This window comes from Thunnus thynnus, chromosome 14 (assembly GCF_963924715.1).
Source record: "Thunnus thynnus chromosome 14, fThuThy2.1, whole genome shotgun sequence".
Lineage (NCBI taxonomy): Eukaryota > Metazoa > Chordata > Actinopteri > Scombriformes > Scombridae > Thunnus > Thunnus thynnus.
The window spans coordinates 5,871,739-5,895,067 of NC_089530.1; the positions used below are offsets into that span (position 1 = coordinate 5,871,739).

The following is a 23,329-nucleotide window of genomic DNA, read 5'->3' on the forward strand; positions in this document are numbered from 1 at the left end:
ACACCAAGGACCTAAAAAAAAAATCCAAGCCAACATGTGCTAACCAGACTTTTATATTAAGTCTTGTTGGCACAGACCTAAAATAAAATTAGTTTTTTAAAATACAAATCAAAGCTTCATTAAACTATATTTTTATATGAACGACTGATCAATTCTCTTTATGTAATGTGAAACTGGTTGCTTGTAGTATCAAACCCATACAGAATTATCACCTGACTGCAGTTTTCCTCAGCTCAACACAGTGCTTTATGATTGTTTCTTATGGCCAGCAACTTTATTGCTGTGGTTCCGTCTCACTGCTCTCATCCCTGTTGTATCCAGTCACAGCCGGCAGCGGTTTTCAATGAAAAAGATCTAATAAACACACTGTGTGCTACCTGCCCAGCACCAAACAGCACACACACAAACTTAGTGACTAGCTGGTGAACATAGCAGAAGGAAGGAAGTTGTTGGAGATCAGAAGAAAAAGTGCAAAAAGGAGAGTAAATATCAGATTGACGTTTGACAGGTGGACTCCAGATGAATGATTATGTTGCTGCATGTTTGCCAACATATTCCACATATCAATTTCATGAGGTGGTAACATGTCAGTGTTGAGTTCACAGCTTCTTTTTATGTCCCCAAGAGCCCCCCCCCCCCTTGACTTACTGGCTTCTACATAATTTAGAAAAGCTGAGAAATTGTCTTTATGAAACATTAATTTCTAAATGAAAAAAAAAATCTATGTTTTTAAGTAATACAGTTTTAGAAATAATTTTTGTCATTTTTCTCAGGTAGTTGACGGTGAAGACAGGAAAGACTAGGAAGAGAGGCGTTTATTACTCATTTCTTAAGAAATACTGACAAAAGGCTTGGAAACCGTGGGAGGCCTTGAGCTGTGGAAATAGAAAAAAAAAAGAAAAACATGATTTTGTACCTATGGATGATGTGCTGGCTCTGCAGGTAGTCGAGGGCCAGTGTCATCTCACAGAGGTAGAGTTTGACAGCGTCCTCGCTGAACTGGACACTCTGCTGTAGGTGGTAGCGCAGGTCTCCTCCCAGCAGGAGGTCCACCACCATGAACATGTCCTCCTCATCTTGGAACGAGTACCTGGGAACGGGGGGAAGGAGGAAGGACACAGGGCTCAGTCGCCGTCCGGTTTGAAAAGCATGCTGTACAAACAAAGACAACAACTGAGCACACAGACAACACACATATAGTATAGGGGGACTTGTATACTCTTGAGAATGCATGCAGCAGACATGTGCAAAGCTTACACGGTAAACATCTGCAGACACACATGCATGTTTATATAAACCCACACAAGGACAAACATGATATCTACAGATGGGTGACTAATTAAAGGAAAAACCATCATAAAGTGTCGTTCTAAGGCCACCACGAGCCACCAGAACAACTTTGGTGTTAGTTTGAATAGAATAGATTGTTTCTGAAGCAAGAGATAAACACCATTCTTCCAAATGATGTCCCCTCATTTGATGTTTTGAATGATGGTAGTAGAGAGCACATCTGTCCAGAACCTCCAAAGGTGTTCAATTAGGTTGAGATCTAGTGACTGTGTAGGCCACAGCATATGATTCATATCATTTTCTTACTCATCATATCAATCAGTGACTCCTTGTACCCTACATGGAAGCATCTGAATGTATGTCTCTCAACTCATTTACTCAGGTTTTTCCTTTAATTTGTCACCAATCTGTATGTACAGCTACATGCATCTTTCTCTGCCTAGTACCTAAACAAATAATTCTGAATCTGCAACCTTAATGCATAATGTATATTTATCTCAGAGTAGTTTATGTATGAGTGTGCCTTTCCTGGCAGTCTCAGAGCATGCACTTTGTACTGTAATACGTTAACACCCATCATTATCCTAATAACATGCCACTTATTTGAAGGAATGCAAAAAGAGAGGAAGTGGTTGTCAAATTACAGCTTGGAAACAGCCCATTTTTGCTTGACGTGACTAAACTGAAGGCTGCTCGTGGTCCGCTTAACATTTTTGTCAATCAGGCTTACTAATCATGCACATCAAATTAAAACACAGCCTCTCAGTGATCTGGGTGGGGATTTGTAACACTCCAGTCCACAATTTCTGCCCCAGACACTGAACAAAACATTAAGCCACATGGGTGAATAAACTGCTTTCATTACAACAGAACCTAATTTCTCATCTAAGAAAAATAAAGGCATCTTAATAGCCCCCCCCCCCCCCCCCCCCCCCCCGCCCCCCGTGTCTATTTTCTGTGGAGGAGAGAAAACAAACTAAGCCTTGGTGATTTATTCTATCAAACTTGGTTTAATGTGGTTGTTTCTGAGCCAATTCTTTGTTTTCCCATTAAAGCTCTGACACCGTGGCAGTATTGCTTCTTTTTATAGCTGCAGGTTCCCTCTATATCTTCAGGCTGGTCAGGGGGACATTCTGATTGGTCCTATTCAGGTGCAATTTCCTGCCTCTCTATAAGCGAGAAATGGGGTCCGTGTTTGCTGCAGAGTGAAAATCATTCCATCTCATCCACAGATTGGACGTTCTGCCTTAGAGAAAAAACACATTTGTGTTACTGTTGGGTCTTTCTCTTCTCCTAAAACATCATGTAGATTAATTGATGAAATGGCCTTGACTTTCATGTGATAGTATAGATAATGGGCAGAATGCACACTCTACTGATACACAAAAACAACACATATAGCATTTTCCCCCGATGTATTAGATTATGAGCCTTACCGCTCAATCTTTAAACACTAAGTTTGCACCAAGATTCAGCTTTATATTAAAATTAAAAGAGTTTTTGTTCAAGACACCTACATTTTCTCTTTCTCAGACACCCTGCCACCAATGCCGCAAGACAGTCCTGCAGCATGTATGCACTCAATAGGAGGTGACAGTAGAACCACCTACATTAGACACAGTAAACCAACCTGCCCTGACCCTACAAAGATTAGCCCCACTGTTAAAACACAGAGTAGCCTCAGCAGATGGCCAGCCGCAGGATGTTGTTTGCCATTGGCAGGGATTCCTCACTGTCACCTTTTTATCACCTCATTGTCACAGTCTGATTCCCGGTATCTAGTTGACAGATGAGCTTCCTCTGAGGCGGCACTCGCTATCTCAGTGTTCCACAAAACGGTCTTCCCAATATACTGCTGAAAAATATCTGTGCTCCCAATGCGAGACTGTGGCGGCTCACTCTGGTTGTCACTCCCTTCCCCGCTTTTGCTTAGGTAACAAGGAGATGTCAGATACAGGCCGACAACTGGAGCATATGAAAGCTCGGCGATGACAAGCCCTGTCACTTTGAAGACTCTTGCCAAGGATGGGACAGCAGAGAAACACAAACAAATTCTATGTCATTTTTTGGGAGCTCATCACGCTAAATAAAACACAATGTGAAGTCCACAAATTTGACAGTCCTAAAAAATTAAATGGGGGACTTTCCTGCTGTCTGGGAGTGGAAAGAAATACTGGTTAAACAATAGAGAAAAGGAAAGTGACAAGGATTAGTTGAAGGGGACTTATTTCTAAAGATTTTTTGTAGACGTCCATTCAGCCATTTTCTGCTGAACATTCAGGTCTGGCTTGCAGTGGTAGTAGGATAAGCTCAGTGGCCCTGACGTCATTCTCTCTAGCCTTTTCCTCCAGCGTTTTCCTGGGGGATCCCAAGGTGTTCCTCGGCCCGATAAGATATACAATCCATCCGGCATGCTCCAGGCTCACCCCTGGGTCACTTCCCAGGTGGACATGAGGTGGGATGTGTGAAGAATCCTAGTCAGATGTCAGAACGACCTCAACTGTCTCCTTTCAATGCAAAGGAGCAATAGTTCTACTCCGACCTCTCTCTGGATTTCAGAGCTTATCACCTTGTCCCTTAGGGTGAGGAAAACTCATTTTGGCTGCTCATATTCAAGGTTATTACTACTTTAAGGAGATAGTATACATTGGGGACAGACAGGTGAAGATGAAATGTGAAGGTTTCTGATTTAAATTAAGGCTAATGGTGGTGCTTGCATTTGGTGCAGATAATAAAAATAAATGTAGTAAATGTAGAAACTACAAGAGTGCAGATCTCTGCCAGGTGTGCCTGGGTGCACGAATAGTCCCAGTTTTTTTTAAGATGCATAGAATAGTGTAATGATATAACCAAGCATTTTGGGTTCACCTAACTGTATAAAACTTAATAAGGAAACAATAAACGGGATGATAAGTCCAAACTTCTGAATTTAAACATTGTTATTTATATAGAACATTTTGTTGTAACAAAAAATGACACCCCTTTCCGTACCTCTCTCTCCCCTCCCAAACTAAGAAAGTTTGAATCTCACTCAGTTGTCCCTCTTAACATATTGATGTTGCAGCTAGTTGCTAACTTTGCCTAGATGCTGTTTGGATTGCTGCCATTTCTAGCATACAGTGTTTTTTAGAGCATTTTTGCTCAAAACAGCTGCCTGTTGCAGCAGGAAAGGAGGATGATGAGACATGTGAGAATGAACCAAAACAGTTAAATTGCAGGCTGTAAAGCCAAATCAATGAGCTGAAAGAGGCTAAAATGCTCAATAGAGCTGAGCAGTACTATGGACAACAGTCATTTGATCCATCCTTAATATAAAAATATTAATCAGTGCAGCTTAAACTATTTTTTATGTAGGGTTCTTGACTATAGACCCCAGGACACAGAGACACTCGAATGCGTCAAAATAATGTTTTACCACCAATCTCATTTTATGTGCCCTCTGCTGCTCCTCATATTGAAAAATGAACACAATTTATTGAGTAGTACATCATAATGAGCAGAGACGAATTGCGGGTCAAACCGCTGGGTACAAATGAATGCCTTGGAGTAATCTGAGGTTTGGGGAGAGCTGTTACTGTCCAAAACCAAGAGGAGGCCATGTGGAAAGGCCAGGACAGGACTAAGCTGCAACAGTCACAGCGACTAAGAGAGGAAGGTTAGCCGGCTGGAAGGAGTACAAGGAACAGGCTGAAATAATCAGGCCACAATGACAAATGAGCCCGGGGAGGCAGGGAGGAGAGAGGGAAATAGAGGGACAGAGGAAGAGGATAGTTTTGAGGAAAAAGCCAGAGAAAAACAAGAGCTTGTGATTCTCTTGGCTATAGTTGGTCTGCAAAGTTTCAATGGCCTATATAAAGTTGATGATAGAGATGGGCTGGCTGGAACTGGCTGCATGACTCAATCACAAGACACTGGCATTCTCCTCTGAGGATTCCTCCAACAATGGTGTGAGTGAGCACTGCCTCTCCTCGCAGTGGCCTTCAGCCAGTCGCATTAAGTCACTCCACCTACCTCCACTGTCCTGCTTTCGCAAGGTGCACTTTGAAAACCGTGTCCCACAAAAAGTTCTTCTTTAAGGGCAGTTTCAGTAGAAGTTTTAAGTCCTTCAGGGCTGCAAGTCCAAGGCTATAATCAGCGGATGCTATATTAGAGAAACAGACTCCTGTGCTGTTGGGAATGATCCCATATTTTGTCTTTTATGAGGATGATTTAAGGCTAATCCCCCTTGCAAGGCTTGTTATTACTGATGACTTGGGGTGTAGAGGCTAATTTGTTCCACAGTCTCCCACGGCCTTGTTCCATCCAGGCCTGAAATCAATATTCCTAATGGAGGCTGAACAGGACACAGCACATCCATCCTCACCACTCCTCTTGCGCACTTTCTGATTGTGGTTAAGGGATGGACAGTAAGAGGAACCATCCACAGCTCCTCCAGATGACTCACCTGTTTTTTGTTTTAAAATCTTTAAAATCGTTAAAGATGACTTCCAGGGATTGTGTTTAAAGATCTGAGTCTTTGACGACAGTCGCTGCGACAACCCTAGCTACCCTCGCCGCTCTCTGACTCAGTTTTCAACAGCGTAGTGGCAGCGTCCATTTGGTAATGATTCACTGCTGCGTGTCTGGGCCCTTGGGGAGAACGGGTGATGCTGTTTGAGAGTGATGTGTTGTGATGTAACGCTGAAGGCAAAACCTTGCTTTTATAATGATGTACTATACTCCGTAGGCCAGGGGATCCAATTCTTTGCTACACCCTAATGCTGGTTACTCTCTGCTTCTGGATGGGGAGAAGTGACCCTTTGGGGTTTCAAGCATATGTGAGGGAAAGAAGAAGTCAGCGTCTTCTCATGTGTCGCAAATCTTTACAAGGATTTGTGTGGATTTGGTATATGCAGCAGATGATAGTCAATTTTTCCTCCTCCAAGGTAATCCATTCAGCGTAGCCTCGACTCCTACACATCATATCTATGCAGCGAGGGAATGGTCGCAGCAATTACTGTGGGCTGCAAACTTGACATCCGCCCAGCTTAAGGCAGCCTTCACCCAGCTGATGGGATTCAATGTGGGCTTTCACAAGGTTTCTTCCTAATGAATTTCCTCTGAAGCTAAGGACAGAGCTGTTCATAAGCACAGCAGAATTCAGGATGTCTCAATGAAAGCAAAACCCGCTTCGAGAGTGAAAGTGCGTCTGTGTGTGTAGGTAAGAGATGGAGGAAAACCTTACAAATCCTCCTAGACTGCTTGTCTCGTTTTTTGACAAAGCAAATCAATGCCAAATACTTTCTTTGCGCTGTCTTGTGTACCCCTCCTCTCTACTTCCTCCCCCTCTCTGTGATTGCAGGAATCATTAATTCCTCTGACAGCTGTTTGGTGTGTTTTCCCACATTCTCTCTGACTCCTGACTGAGTCTTTGGCTCCCTCCTGGCACCGTATCAATAGAAACACTCCTATGAAGCTTGATCAAAGCTGGCGTTTCTCGTGAGTTGCATCTTTTTTGTTTGCTTTTGAGAATAGGCAGTTCCCCAATTCCCCAGCTGCTCTATCGCACATCCATTAATGATGTACCGAAGTGCCCAAATGCCAAGCGCCAGAAATCGTAATGCTCTGTTTGACAAGCCTATGGATACTGGCAACTGTCTGATCTACAGGGAATTGGTTAAACAGCATACGCACACAGTGAACCAATTAGGCTGCTAGTTGTTATACAGTAAAGGAGACGATGAGAAGATGAAGCAGAGTTCTCATCAGTCTTATCTCATTACCTGCCTGGCTGAGATGCTGTCTCAAGCAGCAGCTAAATGAACCAGACAGTTTATGCAATGCATACAGGTGCAACGCATAACAATGCTGTCACACACAGATGCTCACAAAACGTCTGCATAAACTGGAGCAGTAATAACAAACTTACCATAGACTCCAGATATAAATTGATTTCCTTTATGTCTTGCTGTGTTCTCCTCTGTCCAGTGTGAGGAGAAAAATCAAAACTTTCCTTGAATTATACAGTTTTGTGCACTGAGAAATCCCAACACAGGAGGGCTTTTAGTCCCTGAAGATGATCTTTAGCAAAGTCCAATGTGAATCCAGTCATTTGATGTGGATGGAACCAATCCACGGTGTGTTTTTTGGTCAGCTTCTGACTGTAGGTTTAGACAATGGGTCTCAGATTTTTGCACACAAAATGAGCGCACACGCAAAATTACCGTCGGATTCATGACACGTGTGCACCAGTCAATTTTATTCATACCACTGTGTGTATGTCAGTGAATCAGAATCATTCTAAATTGACATGTACGTGCCCGCTATTGATTATCATACATAATCATACATGCCCCCATTACTCTATATAAGGAAAGCTCTGTTGGAGCGGTGCAGCAGTGGAGAGTGCTGTCACTCATTGCAAAGAGAAAGTAGAAGCCAGAAAAGGCAGATTTGGCTGGTAAACATGTCATTGGCACAACCGTTTGGAGCCCGATTGTGAATCTTGTATACATCCTACATACCTGTTGCACCACTACCACGCAGTATGTCCATAACAAAAGAAAAAATTGGTTAATGTTTAGATTTGTGGAATTGATCTAAATAAATCCCTGCTGCTGCGCCAGGTGTGCATTGTTTCGTCTCAGTCCACAACAGGTTGTAAAGTAATGAAAGCAGAGCATCCCTCCCTGTTCCACTACTGAACTGTCAGACTGTGAGGACACTGAACAGGCTGCTGGGTAATCAGCTGCATATATCAAATCTGATGGGGAAATTAATTGCTGTCACATTCCAATATGGAAATTCCGATATATGAGCTATTGTCATCTAAAAGTGGGAATGATTTATGGATTACAACATCCTAGCTATTAATTGTATAATTAGAAAATAAATTATGTATGATTAACAGTTTCACACCTTTAAATGTTGTTTATTTATACCCGTTTATTTTTTTAAATAATTGTGGTTTAATATACTGTTTACATTGAATAAATATTGACTATATTGCTTTTGAAGACCGTGGGACGTTTATAATTTGTGTGTACGCATCGTCTAAGGTAGTTCTAAATTAATTTGCAGAGTAAGAACTAATTCAGTTAAGAACATATTGATGAATCCTGGATCTGTGCTTAAAACCTTCGTACGCACAGTTTTAAGCACAGATTTGTGCGTACACACTGTTTGTGAATGAGGCCCAATGAGAGTACAAGTTAATCCTGAAACATATTTTGCCTCTCTCTGGTGGCTTTGCATAGGACCCGTCTGGTGATGCTAACATTTCAACACATCAACACAGCTGCCCAAGTTCAGGGTCTGTGTATGCTACGTCAACAGACTCGTATAGTAACAGCTGCATTCAGACACTATCACACAGCTGGCTTCATGAGCCAACTCTCCCTTGTCGCAGTCTCATGGCAATGGAAACAGCCTGGTGAGGACGACGTGCCTTTGCCTCGTGCACTCCTCACTATGACGCTTTATTTGTCTTGTAGATTTGACAGCTCCCGTATGCTTTTCAACAGGGCCAGTCAAATACAAGCAGGCGAGCTCTGAGCAAGATGAGAGACAAAGCTGCTGTCTAAAGACCCATTCAATTCCTCAATGATAACTGCACCAAAAACTTTCAACTCTTGGGGACCCATTAGGATACATTGTTATTCAAGCATTTGCACCATTAAGCTTTTATTTATAGATACAGACGGGGTGCAAACAAAGGCATCTTCTTTAAAGGGGTCAGTTCACCAAAATTATAAAAACGTATTACCTCACTTACCTTGCCAATACTGACCTTATTGAATCTTCATTACATATAGTTTCTTTGTCAATTTCAGTATAAAAATAAATGTCTATAGATGTCAATGAGCCTCAAAATTACAAAGTCCAAAGGTAATAGTTCCATGAAAAAGTATGTGGATCACATCTAGAGTAAGACCAACTGCTGAGTATGGGACATTACAACTTTGGTATGAGGGAAGCTGGCTGAGCTCATGTTTTCCACAGTATGTTCTTCCTGTGAGAGTGACAGGCCATTTTTGGAGCATTTCTGTGCAGCCTACTTAGAAAGCAGAGAAAAGAGGTGTGAAGTGCGAAACTTCTCATTCCCACATAGCTGAAAAGATACAGTTTAGCGTCTTTGTCGCTAATGGGCATTTGAAATAGTGCTGGATGCAGAGCAGGAGAGAGCAGAGCAGCACAGCACATGGAAAACTAGAACACAGAAGGCTTTGGCAGCAATACACTCCTGCAGGGAATTATACTATAAAAAATACACAGGCATACTACTGTACGCTCATTAAAATGCCTTCGGTTTGTTCTAGTAGAGTGGCTTCTCTAGCAGGCAAAAATATCCTGTAGATTAAACTTAAATCATTCACAACTTGGTGAGGGAACGGGCCCAGGACACAACTTTTCTTGGTTTATCTACTCACTAACTACACAATCCATCATGGTATGAGTGAAAAACAAAATATTCTGGCGGCGATTGCTCAGATAAGATAGGCACGTGTGATATCATTCTACCAATTGCAGAGGAGTAAAGTGCTTTGTGTAATATGCCGTGAATGCCGTGCCAGGTCCCCAATTACATTTAGAAATGTGTCCCGCTCGGAGATGAGCGTTGAATAATGAAAGCAGCCTCCATTCACCCACATATCAGACTCCAGGGAAGAGTAAGGTCATTTCAAACCACAGTAATTATCAAATGTGTGCTTCATGGGCTCAGAGTCAAAATCCCAAAATATCTCTTGTGTAAATTGTTTCATAAGTTAATACTTGAGAAAATTCTGCTTTGAGCCTTAATGAAACTTAACAAAACTTTCTTTTTCCTCCACTCAGCGCCAAGTGTAGAAAATAAAGTGCATGCAACACAAGGAACATAATATTCACTAAGAGGACATCTATTTTAAGGTTGAGAGTGATGCATGCACTTCTCCAATGAGAATCTCTTTTGGGTAAATATACGAAATGCACAAAACAGACAAATCAGGCGACCGACACATGCAGAGCAGACCACATTGAAAGTGTAAAAACATAAGATAGTCACCAGAGATTTACTAAAAAAACATGTTCAATTTCCTGTAGGATCTCAAGCTCTCTAAAGACGTTTCGGACCTCATCTCTCTCTATGCACTGCTGTTTGTTCATGTACTTCATGGCGTACATCTTCTCCGTGTCCCTCTTTTGCACAATGCATACCTGCAGCGAGCAAGGATAGAGAGAGAAAAGAGAGAAGGGAGAGAGAGAAATGGGAGTAAAATTAGAAGAAATAAATCAATAAATGTAAGCATATTAGCATGAGATTAATATGTATATAGACAGTTTGTATATAAAATGTGCATATGAATTTATAAAGTAAATGAACATGCTTCATGAACACACACATTCAGATCTAATTGTAGAAATATCTTGGCAGGGTAAAAACTAAGCTAAGGTGACTAAGCCAAGTTTCAGCTCCACAAATGCGGCCTTGCTGTTATGCAAATCAAATATGTTTTCAAAATAGCCCACAGCATCTTTCAGCTGTTGATTAATGCAGTCGCTGGGATGGATACCCGTATACCGATGCATAAAGTGCCGACACGCTGAGCGACTCTAATGAACGTCATTTTCAAACACAGAAGTTTGTGGCAGAAACCACTTCCAAACAAATCACCTCATTATTCGTTCCTTTATTTATTTATTTAGTACGAGTTTTTTGTGGTTTTTTTGCCAGGAAGTGGCTGCGGAAGGTCAGGAGTAGGACGGGGAGGTCAGAGTCATTACAGTAACATTACTCTCAAACAGCAGTCATTAAACTGATCATGGACCTGCTGGAAACCCTGCCTGGCAGACAAACAAGGAATTAAACTCCTGAGGCTGCTTGTTTATCTTCACTCATTCAGATACTCATTGTTCATTGTTTAATTAATGGACGGTGAGCTGAAGTGAAGATAGTTACAGGATAGGTTTGAATTTGATTCCCATCTATTTTGATACAAGGCTTACATGCTATATGCACACTATGTACTATATGTATGAGTTACTGGTCACTGTAATAATTCCCTTGTTCACACTGCCTCAATAGCAAATAAGCAGCAAATAAGTCTCTTAACACATAACACACATATGAATGCATTTAGACACATTTAGAGAAAATCTGAACCTATCCTTTAATGTGGTTTTACAGCAGCCTTCAAAGGGTGGTAATATGCGAGTGTTGAGCGGGGATGCCACCAATCCTCGCCATTGTCAGTAAAATGCTTAAGTGGGCCAGAAGGAAAACACACATTTACATGAGCTTCAATTGCAAATTGACTAAAAGGATGCACAAAAAATCTCAGCCTTTATTTCTTTAACAGGATTTCTCTAATATCGTGTAAACAAGAACTCTTGTGTCTTTAATCAGGGAAAGAAAGAATTAAGACAAATCTGGTGAACTCAGCTAGATTTCTGATAAAGACAGCTGATTTCTGGGTCATGTATATGTTTATCTGGGTTTTTATAAGAGTGCATGTGCATGACAAAGACTTGAGATGGGGAAAGGCATCACTTTGGCAGCAGGAAATATTACTCATCCCGGTAATGCACTTAAAATATGCCAGCCTTGCTTCAAAGCTTAGATAGGGGGTCGGGGTTGAAATCTGATTACCAACCACCTGCATGTAAACACCCTCCCTGATCTCTTTCCTTAACTTGATTTCTCTCAATAACCTGGTTTCTTGTGTGCATGTGATCATAATGAGTATGAAATCCGTGTAAAAAGACAGAAAACTCACTGTAATTCACTGTCAAAGTGTTTCAGGAACAAAAGCTAAGCAGCTGTTTTGGCCCTTGAAAAAAAAGGGGTCCCACAACGGCCCGATTGCAGCACTTGACCATCCTGTGAAGCTTTAAAAGCTAAACAGCCCCCTGTTGTTCCTGTTATAGTCAGAAGGCCTTAGCTGGATTGAATTGTCCACTAAGGCACAGGTCTACTCATTACACTGTGAGCCAGACAGATGGCTGTTGCACAGCATTCTGGCCCAGATGCCAGCAAAGAAAACAGACTGCAAAAAACATTCATCTCAGCTTCAATCACTTTAAGCATTTGTTCAGTCTTTAAGTCTTACAAAAGAGAGAAAAAAAGTCCCAATGGGGAATGTATACCTCCCTTGTTTGCAGTGCAGATAGATGCAGAGGCATAGTTCAACGTTGCTCATAAATATGGTGATACCATCTTGAAAAGAGTTGCTTCGAAAAACAGTTGTCAGCCACATTCAAGTTACCTCTGAACTGTAGACAAATACTAAAGATATAGAGAAAAACTTCTGTAACATAGATTTTCCCATGCCACTGGAAGATATTTTTCACTTGATTGAATGGGGAAAAAAAGATTTGAAGACTGAACACCAAACCTAATGAGGTGTTAAAATGGACATTATCTATATGGTGACAGAGGGAAATCTGTGGCTGTGTAAAACACCATCTATTTAATTATGCTCATGGTTTCCCCTCAAGCACAGATCTCAAACGAGTGCCAGGTCTGACTCGGCTGTCTCTCCTGTTTGCTCCGTCTGGATCTCTGAGCTCAGATTTTCCCTACTTCTGTCACGTTCATTAGCTCATCACAGCTGAAATTCATCAGACCTGTTCCTCCTCATTCATTAAGTGTCAGATTATACTGAGGAAGAGAAAGTCTATCAGCAGCCTACACTGACTGTTTGCTAAATCCTGCCTCCCTTGGTTACTGTTGCTATGTCTGTCCCTGTTCATGCTCAGCAGATATGCAATTTACAATGATAACACTGTCAGGTCTTCTCCAAATTCTTAGTCATTTTTGAAAGAATGGGTTCTTGATTTCAGACAGAGGTAGACAAAGCAGGCTCCTCATGTCTAGCCGGCGACTGTTGATTTTGCTGATTGAGATGACAACTGTCACTGGTAGATTTCGGCACATGTTAATTAAGCTGGCAGAGTTGGTTGAAAACGCTGTCACCGCCTGACCTTTCTAACATAACAACAGAAAAGGATTTGAGGATCAGGATGAACTGATGTTTGGCAAATATAACTCCATCTCATGTAACATTGGCTGAGGTTTCTGAGTTACCTCAAAACCGGTAAAGAGCAGGACAGTTAATGTTACCCTTAGCCCCATTTGTGAACTTAGCACTCTGTCAATAACAAACTTCAGCACCATTTCTGACGTCTCAAATGGCGCTAACGTTACCTTGAACTCTGATAGCATCCATGACCTGCTTCCACACAGGGAAATACTACACAGTGGATGTGCTTGTCATAAAAACAGCTTTTTTTTTTACCTGTAACCCCACAAACTGATGTAGTTAGTGTTGCTTGGACTTGGAGCTACTGCTGGAGGTGGTAACCTAGTTAGCTGGACATGCTAACGATTGCAGCTCACACGTACAATCCATTCCTGACAGTTTTGCTTTTGTGCATTTACAGTTGCTAAGCTATGATTGGACAATTGATTCTCATGTAATATTTTGATCAGATTTCAGATAAATATCAATAAACCTGTTATTGTTATCGATATTATTGTCACTATCTGTCACTGCAGACTTTTAGTGTCTCATGGTTGAAATACTGATACTGATTATCCTTATCCCTATAAAGAAAGGGGAAAGTTAAACTTACATGTTCAACACAAACATTTTTTAGTGTAATTAAATTACAAAAACTCCCATTAGATTTCAAGACTCCCCACCAGTTCAACCATACCCCCTACTTCCTTTTTAGACTTTCTTTTTTAGCCCTCAGCATGATAACATGCAGCTCCAGGCCCTCCCTTATCCCAGCTCCCTCGTTGAGCTCAACACAGACCCAGTTTCTCTTTGCTCTCAGCGAGGCCAGTCTGTACCATCTGCACTGTGCTAGAAGGTAGTCTAAATAAAGTCCCTTAAATCTCGCAAACAAGAATCCAAAAGGTCCTTTACTCATCCCCATCCTTCTTTCATTGTTAAAACAAATAGGGCTTCTTTCCCACATGCACCTTAACCTATTTATGTTCAAGCAATTTTCCATGTCAGCATCATGAGGGAACTGGAAGCCCAGTCAATTTTTAGAGACACTGACATTTCACTGGCTCAGGACACATTTTGGATAATCTCTTTAAGGCACTGTTGAGAGCATAAGCAGTAACATTCTTGGGTAAAGCCTTCCAAAGGTTACATAACTAACCAGAAAGTACATTTTCTGTGTAGTATGAGGCCTGTGAGTGACCGATGAAAACCAACATCTTATCTGGAAAATGATGGCTGCATGTGTAGTACATCACTCAGTGGATATGCCATTTATTTCTTATTATTGGTACAGAACACTATTTTCTCAAAGATGTAATCTGTTAAGTTGGAAGCACCACGGAGGAGAGTGTTTTTAAAAAATGGTCCTGCTCACAACCCCATAAATATGTGACCATAATGCAACTTTGTAATGAATGTTCACTGGTGGATTATCCATTTCAAGTAAGCTTCAAGTCACAGCAAGAGGAAATGAATGGAAACCATTACTGAGCATAAAGTAAGAAATTAATCTAAAATCATACAGCATAATTTAGAAAATTTTAATAATAATGTAAAATGCATATGCATGTTCTCAGTTTTAAGCATGATTCATAAGGCATCATCTTTCAGCTTCCATTTTTTTTGTTCTTTGAATTTTTCATTAGGCTTCATTCAAATGCAGGGGTGTGCACTAAATGGGAGCGTAGTGGCACAAGCGTCTGCCCCTTTGCCCTTTTTGCCTCTCTGGACCAAATATGAAATTACTATTACACTTATTATTGCTATTACCCCTGCTATTCTGCTGCTGCTATTCTTGTGATTAATATTGCAAGAAAGCCCACCAAGCTCCCTTTCAATGAGCAATGATGTCATCATCTTTACTGTCAGCATTCATTTCTTTTGAAGATTAAATTGAGAAGAAAATCTACATCTCTTTTTCTTCTATGTTTGTAAATGGTCATTATGTTAATTCTTTACCTTTATGTAGGTGATTTGCTCAGCAGTTATTACATACTTGCCTGAAACTATGAGCTTTAAACTGGTTCTCATTAATCAGTTAGTTGGTGCAGAGTGCATCACATAAGGGCTTGAACCCCTGTGAAGTGTCTTTTAAATTTCCTTTGAGGTATTCCTGCCCGAGTAGGGTCACTGTGTATTACTGACTTAATCATTTTGTATTAGATATCTTGGAGCTCATTGTTGCTTTGCACTATAAAAGGCTAAATGTGACTGGGGTTACACAAGAAAAATATAGTTTTATAGATGAACCATTGTTGCGCATTGCTTGCAGTACTTAAGAGCTGACAGGCAGAGAGAGAAATACTTGAGGCACCTTTTTCAAAGCTGATTTCAAACCAGCAACCAGCAGGTGAATCAGTATCAAATGTCAAGTTGCTCTGTTTTGAATTAAGCTACTTGTCCCTGGTCAAATGTTCCTTAGTGAAATTCATCTCTGTAAGTTAAAGTTTTCATTGTCTTTAGATATTAATTTGGAATGGATTCATGTTTTCCTGATCAGATGTCTCTCTGTGTTGCTGACCATATTATTCTGTGTTATGTTGCTATTTCTTATGAGCACAGAATATGGCATCACATACAGTACAGCTATTTTTAGATCCTCTTTATTAATTGTGGGCAGCTGTGTAAAATGTAAAACCCAGAGTTTCTCAACCAATCAGATATCACACTGTCAGTCATCTCAGAGTATCCCCGTCTTATCTGGAATCCTCAGGAGCCGGTCAGCGGAGTGAAATGATGACTTTTAAAAAGGATTTATTCATATATTCATAGAGCATATTAGCAATTCAATGCATTAGACCAGTTTAGTATGGAGCAGAAAAAAGTAACAATTTTGAGGCGAGAGGTGTCAGACTGAATGTTTTGCAATCTATTTGCATATGAATGGAGATATTTTCACCTGATTGAAATCAGTTCAGATGGAAGATTCTGGCGATCCCTGTGACGTGCAGTTTCAGAACTGAGGCAACGACAGAGTGATAGCTTCTGAGACCAATTCTCTCTGAGCAGTAATAGACACTAAAGTGTCCCTAATTAATTCTGTAACACTATTGCCAAAATGCTAATGGTCAGCATGAGCCAACCGTTTATTACACTGCTGGCTAGGTTTTCATTGTTAAATTCTAATTTAGGAGCACCTGTTATTCAGATTCTTTTTGAATTATTTGTCAGTAATAAAGGTCACTCTGTTTTCGAAGAGGCAGGGTGGAAGCTAGGGGCGAGTCCCGAGAGCGGTGCCAAATCTCTCCACTGGCTGGCTGACGCCATGTGCTGCATCTGGAGGAAGAGCTGGCTAATAATTTGGCACATTCACCAGACCAGGCTCTTCATTTCCTTACCTCAAGCCAGCACCAGTTTCCAACAAAGGGAACTCATTGTGCTGTCCACTGGACAACTTAAAGGAAAAGGAAAAGGCAGACAATATTCTTTATTTTAGCCATGTAAAAACAAACAACTATGCTAACCTGTGTATGGAACTTCACTATCCAAGCCCACTGGTTCCTATATAATAATGTCTTAAAACTGCTGGCAACTGTAGTTTTTATGGGGGTGTGAGGTCAGGCACTGATTTGTCTCAGTAGTGAGAATTTCACAGTGTCAGGAGAGAATATTTGGGATTAACTCAAAATGAACTGCAGTGCTCATGTTTGTAATGAAGGAATATGTCATGCATTGCAACAGTGTGGCTCACTGATGTGCTTTCAATAGTTTTTGGACAATAATGGAGCTCCATGGCACAGAGGAATAAGCTCTGTCAGGCTTAGGATACAGACAATACTTGTTAAAAGGAGCAATTCATTGCTGTTTTTAGTCTTTTCAGGGGATTTGTTGACAATGAGAAAAACATAGAATATCTACAGACATTTAAAGGTGCTTTCACTTGTATTCACTTGCTTACCATGACCTTTTGAAAACAGTAATGTATGGGGAGGGGTAGGGACCTCGTTTGAGGAGGAGGAACAGTGAATGTGTTTTGACCGGCTGTATTTACATACAGCATGCGAATAAAACTTGCTGTTATGGTTTAGGTGACAATGCATTCAGCACTCCCATACAGGGAACTTGAATGGTGTTGTGGTTAATGAGCGAATACAATTGAAGGGGAAAACAGGCCATTCATATGGGCTGTGTCCAGGGTTTATACTTGGCTCCAGATTCCAGATTTGTCTCCAAGCAGTGGGAGGGACGACAGCACTGGCCCGAGGTGAGATGCTGTCAAAACGTTGGCTGTAATCTCTGACCACCAGCTGCACATAGCACCTGTTTATCTCCCCTAAAGAGAGCTTTTTAGAGGTAGTCAGACACACACACACACATACACACACACATACACACACACACGCATACACAAACGGAGTAAACATAAAGGCTAGACCCATCGATTTCTCTGTGGACAGTTTAAGAAATGTGGAGTCACTTGATGTGGAGGAATTCAAAGCCAAGGACAAGGCACGTGAGGGAACGCTACAGATGGGAGCACCTGTCTGTCTCATCAGTATCCTCAAAGGCAGGCGCCCAAAGAAATCCTCCTTTGCATCACAACAGCTCCGTTGCTCAGTTTTAATAGTTTTGAGCTCTGGAGCATGAAACTAACTTTGTTTTTCTGCAGCACAATCATTATTTAATCAGTGCTAAGAAAGGAGAACAGCACTAATAACGAGGAGCTCAGCGGTCTGTTTCCTGGAGTTAATCTCCACAGAGTCAGCCAGGGGCACCTGGCAGGCAGAGAAACACGTTCCTGCTATTGAACAACATGTTAAAACTGCCACAATTCTAAATAAAACCACAACAGTTATATACCTACATTTTCTAAAAAACTTTTGAGGATCCTTAATGAGGCAATACGAGCAGCAATTACAGAATAACAATAGTGGGTCCTCCATGCCTTGTAATGGGAACAGCTACTTGTAAACTTGCGTTTAAAAGCAACAGAAACCCATTAAAAAAAAAAAAAAGCATCAGTGACTCATTAATAATTCAGTATATTCAACGGACCATCAGAGACTGCACAACAAACCATGCAGACTGCATACAGCCTACTGACAGAGTAAAGATTATTCAAAGATGCTGTAATTGATGCTTAATTGTTGCAAAAAGGGGGGTGGTGATACAGTATACGGGCTTTATTACAGTGTCAGAAATCTGAAACGTATATGAAACCAACATAAATATATAATTCAATCTAAGATCTCAAACAAAAACATGTTTCTTCTTCCTGAATATTCTTGAAAAATCCCTCTGAGACTCAGTGTGACCCATCTACTGCAGATCATGAGACTAATTATATATTTCACTGAGATGCTCCATCCAGCTCTGACTTCAGCCTTTTTACCCTGTTGCTAGATGGATGGATGATGTTAATTTGGGAGGTTATTGGATTATGAACCCACAGGGCATTAGAGGACTCACCCTTTAAATTTAAAAAAAATCATCTTCTTGACTAGAAAGAATCATTTTTAATGTGGTGGGGGAAATGTGGTGTGTTAAAGAATACCACTTTCAAAACACCAGACCATTAGGACATGCAGGTAATTCCTTTGCCTAACTTAATTAAACCCCATAGATGCTTTCTCATTCAATTTCATTAAAACTTCATTTGGTCTTGGGGCGCCGATAGTCCTAAAACAAAAATAGTTCTAATATTAAAAATCCAAGTTCAAGATGAACAGCCCCTTAAATACCACTTTTATTAACTGAGGGATCCCTGACAATTGAGTATTATGCTGCCAGAGTTATGAAAGAAGACTGGAGTATTAAGACTGACAGACCTACAGGCAACGGCCTCGAACTATGCTCAAAATAGGAAAACCAGGAAGTTCATTACTATCCTTTAATAATGTGTTTCATCCATCATGGCAAAGGTATTAAATCCTAATACTACGACCTCGTGGCTTTTACAATATATATTCCAGCCATTTATCTCACAGTTAGGCTGAACAATGAGCTAACAGATCAGAGTGCAGCATCTTGCTCAAGGACGCTTTGATATGATGCAGAGTAGCGATTCAAGCTAACGGCTGTGGTTGTAAACCTTGGCACCAGGACCCTTGGGGGCTCATGGTGATTTTAGAAGCATTACAAGATGATTTCTGTCATGTAATAACAGAGCTGGGTGACATTAATAAATTATTGCTACATGAGAGTACAGTTTGTATGGTTTTGGATTGTTGTATTATCATGATATCTTTAATGATAAAGTTGCATTGAAGCTTAGTGAAAACCAAGCTTATCTGATTAGCTTACCTGCCTCTTAGCTGTTTGGTTCTTATGTTGGCGTCACTCATGTTTTACTATCTCAAAGTTTTCTTGAGTGTAAATATTTACTGAAAGTGCCTTCAGCCATATCCAAAATACAGTATAACCACATTATATCAATATCAACTCATGAGTGAATACAATACTGGTTCCATGTGCTCGCAATATTTCTAACAAGTTAAACCGAAAACAAATAATCAGGCAGAAATATGCAAGAACCATTTTTAAGTGTCACCATTTATTGTTATTTTTTTCTTGTAACTGACAGAGCAAAATGCAAATAGACTCTCTCTCTTTCAAACTAACAAATTAATCTAAGCAGATACTCATCTGCAATAAATGAAACTGAAATTCAAGAGAACAATGTGCTCACTAAGATGAAGAGATTCCAATTTTCAAGGTAAATGTGATAGTGTTGCAGATCAGTTGCACTATACTAAATGAGCTGATACACAGAGGTAGCATCACATCTGCATACGCGACATCAAGTGAGGAGAGGGCCCATCCACTCCAGATGAAATTGTTTCAGTTGTTTTGTTGTTTTGAGAGTTGCAGTCTTTCCATCTTAAATGGCAGGATACTTTTAATGTAACATAAGGTGCAACTTAGTCACACTCATGAGGTACAATTAGTCTCATTTATTTTATTAATTCAATGTAAACAAAATTATAAGTAGTTGTCTACTGATATACATAGTAGAGCTAGATCGACCAGTCCAAAATCTCCCATAGCTGTTCAACTGGGTTGAGATCTGGTGATTGTGGAGGTCATAACATATGCTTCATGTACCTCATCATTTATTCATTAAGTTTGTTAGCATTGCACTTTGTCACCTTTTGCATTGCATTTTGCTCATTTTTGTTACATGTAACATTGGTGCAGTGATTGTCTGCCTTAAAACAATCATCATTCCAAAGTCATAGATTATGCACCTGTGTATTTACAGTACCACAACTTCATTGGTCACAATTAGACAATGACTGTGAGACTAAAAGGTTGACACAAGGTCCTGGGACGGACTCTCTTACCACTCGGCCACCTTCATGCATTATCAGGTACTATGTGGATATCATATCTCTGGGAATCATGGTCCTACAGGGTAGGCTGACCTGAAGTCTCTCTCTCTCTGTCCTTGCGTGCCAGGTCTGTAGGTGAATCTCAGTAAATAAAAATAAAGCCCAAATTCCCAGTCTGCTGCTCTAAATTTTTTATAAGTTCAAAACAAGTGATCTGCTGCACCCCAGACCTCTGCCTCAGCATCCAGCTCTTCTCCGTCTACCCAGACCTCCCTCTGGTTAATCTCAATGCTATGCACTCCTTGAACACGTGCACTTATTAAATGCTTATTAGCAGAACAAATCACTCAGCCACAAAAAAAAGCTCTTTCATGTCGCGCTTCAAAGCGAGGCGTCACTGTTAAATCCCAGGGTTGGCCGCGTGTTGTTTACCTTTACAATCCGCCTTCTTCTTCCTCCTCGCTCCCTCCACTGTTCTGCTATAGTTAGCAGTCCTATCAATTGTTGTCAGAAGGTCTAAAGCTCCTGGGACAACAAAGCTTGCAGAGAAGAGAAAAGGGTAGGGTGTTAAATTTAGTGGACTTAGCCAGGAAGCTGCAGATTTTCTGTTTTCTAGGTCAGGTAAGTGCCAAGTCGGCCAGAAGCCTCTGACTGAGACACATGGTGAAACACGAACAGATAGAAAACCAGAGGGGAGGGAGGGGGAGAGACGAGCTTGTGTATCTCCTCTTAAGTTCAGCGGAAATATACTATACATTAAGTGCTGACATCCATCATTCTCTCAAACCCCTTTCACACATGCACTGCAACCCTGAAGTTATCCAGACATTACCTGAAGGAGCTGTAATGTGTGAACGCAAATGTCCGAATCAGCTGGACCGGACATTAAACGGACTTTACCCTGCCAGCTCCCTAGTACAAAGTCTGTGTAATGTCCGACTGAGTCCATGTGTGAATACAGCAGGTCGTTTTCTGTAGAATTCACAGCGAGTGAGTGGGCGTGTTGATGACGTTTCTATCATGCGGCTGGTGCTGGATAAATGCAGCAGGCCAGCTAAGCTGCATTGTTTTGACTGGGCCTGAATGCTCCGCTGTGAAGCTAGTGCTAATGGGAGAGAGGACTTCCTGTGATTTCTTGTAAAATAAAAGCCGTTTTATTTTGGGTGAAAAGCTTAAAAACATAGAATCACAACTGCAGTGTACTTTTTGCATCATGTCCTGCCTTCTGCACACTCTACCAAGGTCCGGACATTGTCCAGAGTTCATATGAGAAAACGACTTCAGATTAGGTTTCAGCTTTTGTTCGTTGCTGGGACAATGGGTTCAACATCATCTTCCTCATCGTCTGCGAGCAGTGATTGGAAAAGAGTTGTGTAAGGACAAGATAAACTGAAAACATGCAGGCACGCACACTCGCTCGCACACACACATAAACACTCTTGCCAACATTGCAATTGGGCAAGAGTGCTTTGGGAGAGGCAAGCGGGGCAAACGCACTTTCAGGGTCTGATGAACATGTCATCCAGGGAGAAGAAGGAATACTTTGCTGTTTCATTTGGTTCATTCCACTGGATGTCTTCTGCTCCACAGCTGCTGCTGTCAGCCTGCAGGAAATGAAAGTGTTTACTGAACTTGGCCATCCATTTGCACAGCTCCAGGATGCACTATTACGGCAGGCATGACCATTAATAAGCACAGTCATGGATCAGACTTCTCTTGAGACTGACTTGGGCAAAGTGAAGCTCTGTAGTATAAAAGTAAAAATGGAGGTGTTCTCTCCATTTGAGAATCAACTCAAATACATTACAATATCACATTGTATGCTGACACACATGAGAACTTCACACACACTCTGTATACACAAACACACACATTCCTCTGACAGCCTGAGTGAACTTCAATCTTTGAAGCGGTGTCCTCTGGAAATCACTGAAAATTACACAGAGACTTGTTGTCAGCAAGGGAAGAGCCAGAACAGTCTGAGCAATGACTCCTTGTTTGAACTAAACAACAATAAATATATATGGTAGGGACACACCAATCCGACTCTCCCAATTCCGATTGGTTGATTGACAAAAAAATAACCGGCCAATGCCAAACATTCTCTGCCCCAGCTTGGAATTTGGAGTATTGTTGTTTTTTCCTTCTTCTTCTATGACAGCTGAGCATCTTTGGGTTTTGGACTGTGGGTCAGACATAACAAGACATTCAAACATGTCATGTTAGACTTCTTTTGTGAGAAATTTTTCACTATTGTCGCACATTTTAAAGACCAAAACAAAAACAACTCAGGGTATCAGCCAATACTGAGTACATTTCAGATACCAGTACAAACTAACTGCATTGACCAAAATGGGATATTTTTTTTCTATGTAAGGTAACAAGAGTCAAGAGAATGCTGTGACTAGGGCTGCAATCCCTGCCAATCTGTGAATAATTTTTTCAATTCATTGTTCTGTCAATAAAATATCTAGAATATAGTTAACCCACAAATTTTCAGTTAGCAGCAAATCCTCACAATTAAGAAGCTGGAGCCTGAGAATTTATTGACATTTTTGCTTGAATAGTGACTGGAAATGATCATCAAAATAGTTTCCCATTGATTTTCCAATCGATTAATCAACTAATGGGTTCAGCTCTAGCTGTGATGCTAAAAACAGTCTGCGGGCCGCTGTGACTGATATGAGTGTAACTGATAAAACACTGAATAATATTAGGATGAAACTGTATCTAATGTGGCTCAGTCATGTCATGGCTCATACCTAATCCATTAAATATGGTCAGTACTGGCCC

At 40.9% G+C, this 23,329-nt stretch overlaps 1 protein-coding gene across 3 annotated transcripts in view; it reads right to left on the reverse strand.

The window, feature by feature from the left end:
* Positions 1–23,329, reverse strand: part of LOC137196677 (serine/threonine-protein kinase 32C-like) — a 75,453-nt gene that overhangs the window by 17,585 nt on the left and 34,539 nt on the right. For all 3 annotated transcript variants that reach the window (XR_010931298.1, XM_067609442.1, XM_067609443.1), the window contains 2 exons: positions 10,313–10,464; positions 917–1,090 (listed from right to left, as the gene is read on the reverse strand). Coding sequence is in view for 2 of the 3 variants with exons in the window: in XM_067609442.1 (XP_067465543.1) it covers positions 917–1,090; positions 10,313–10,464 (326 nt within the window). In the remaining variant the exon portion in view is untranslated. The remainder of the gene's footprint in view (positions 1–916; positions 1,091–10,312; positions 10,465–23,329) is intronic.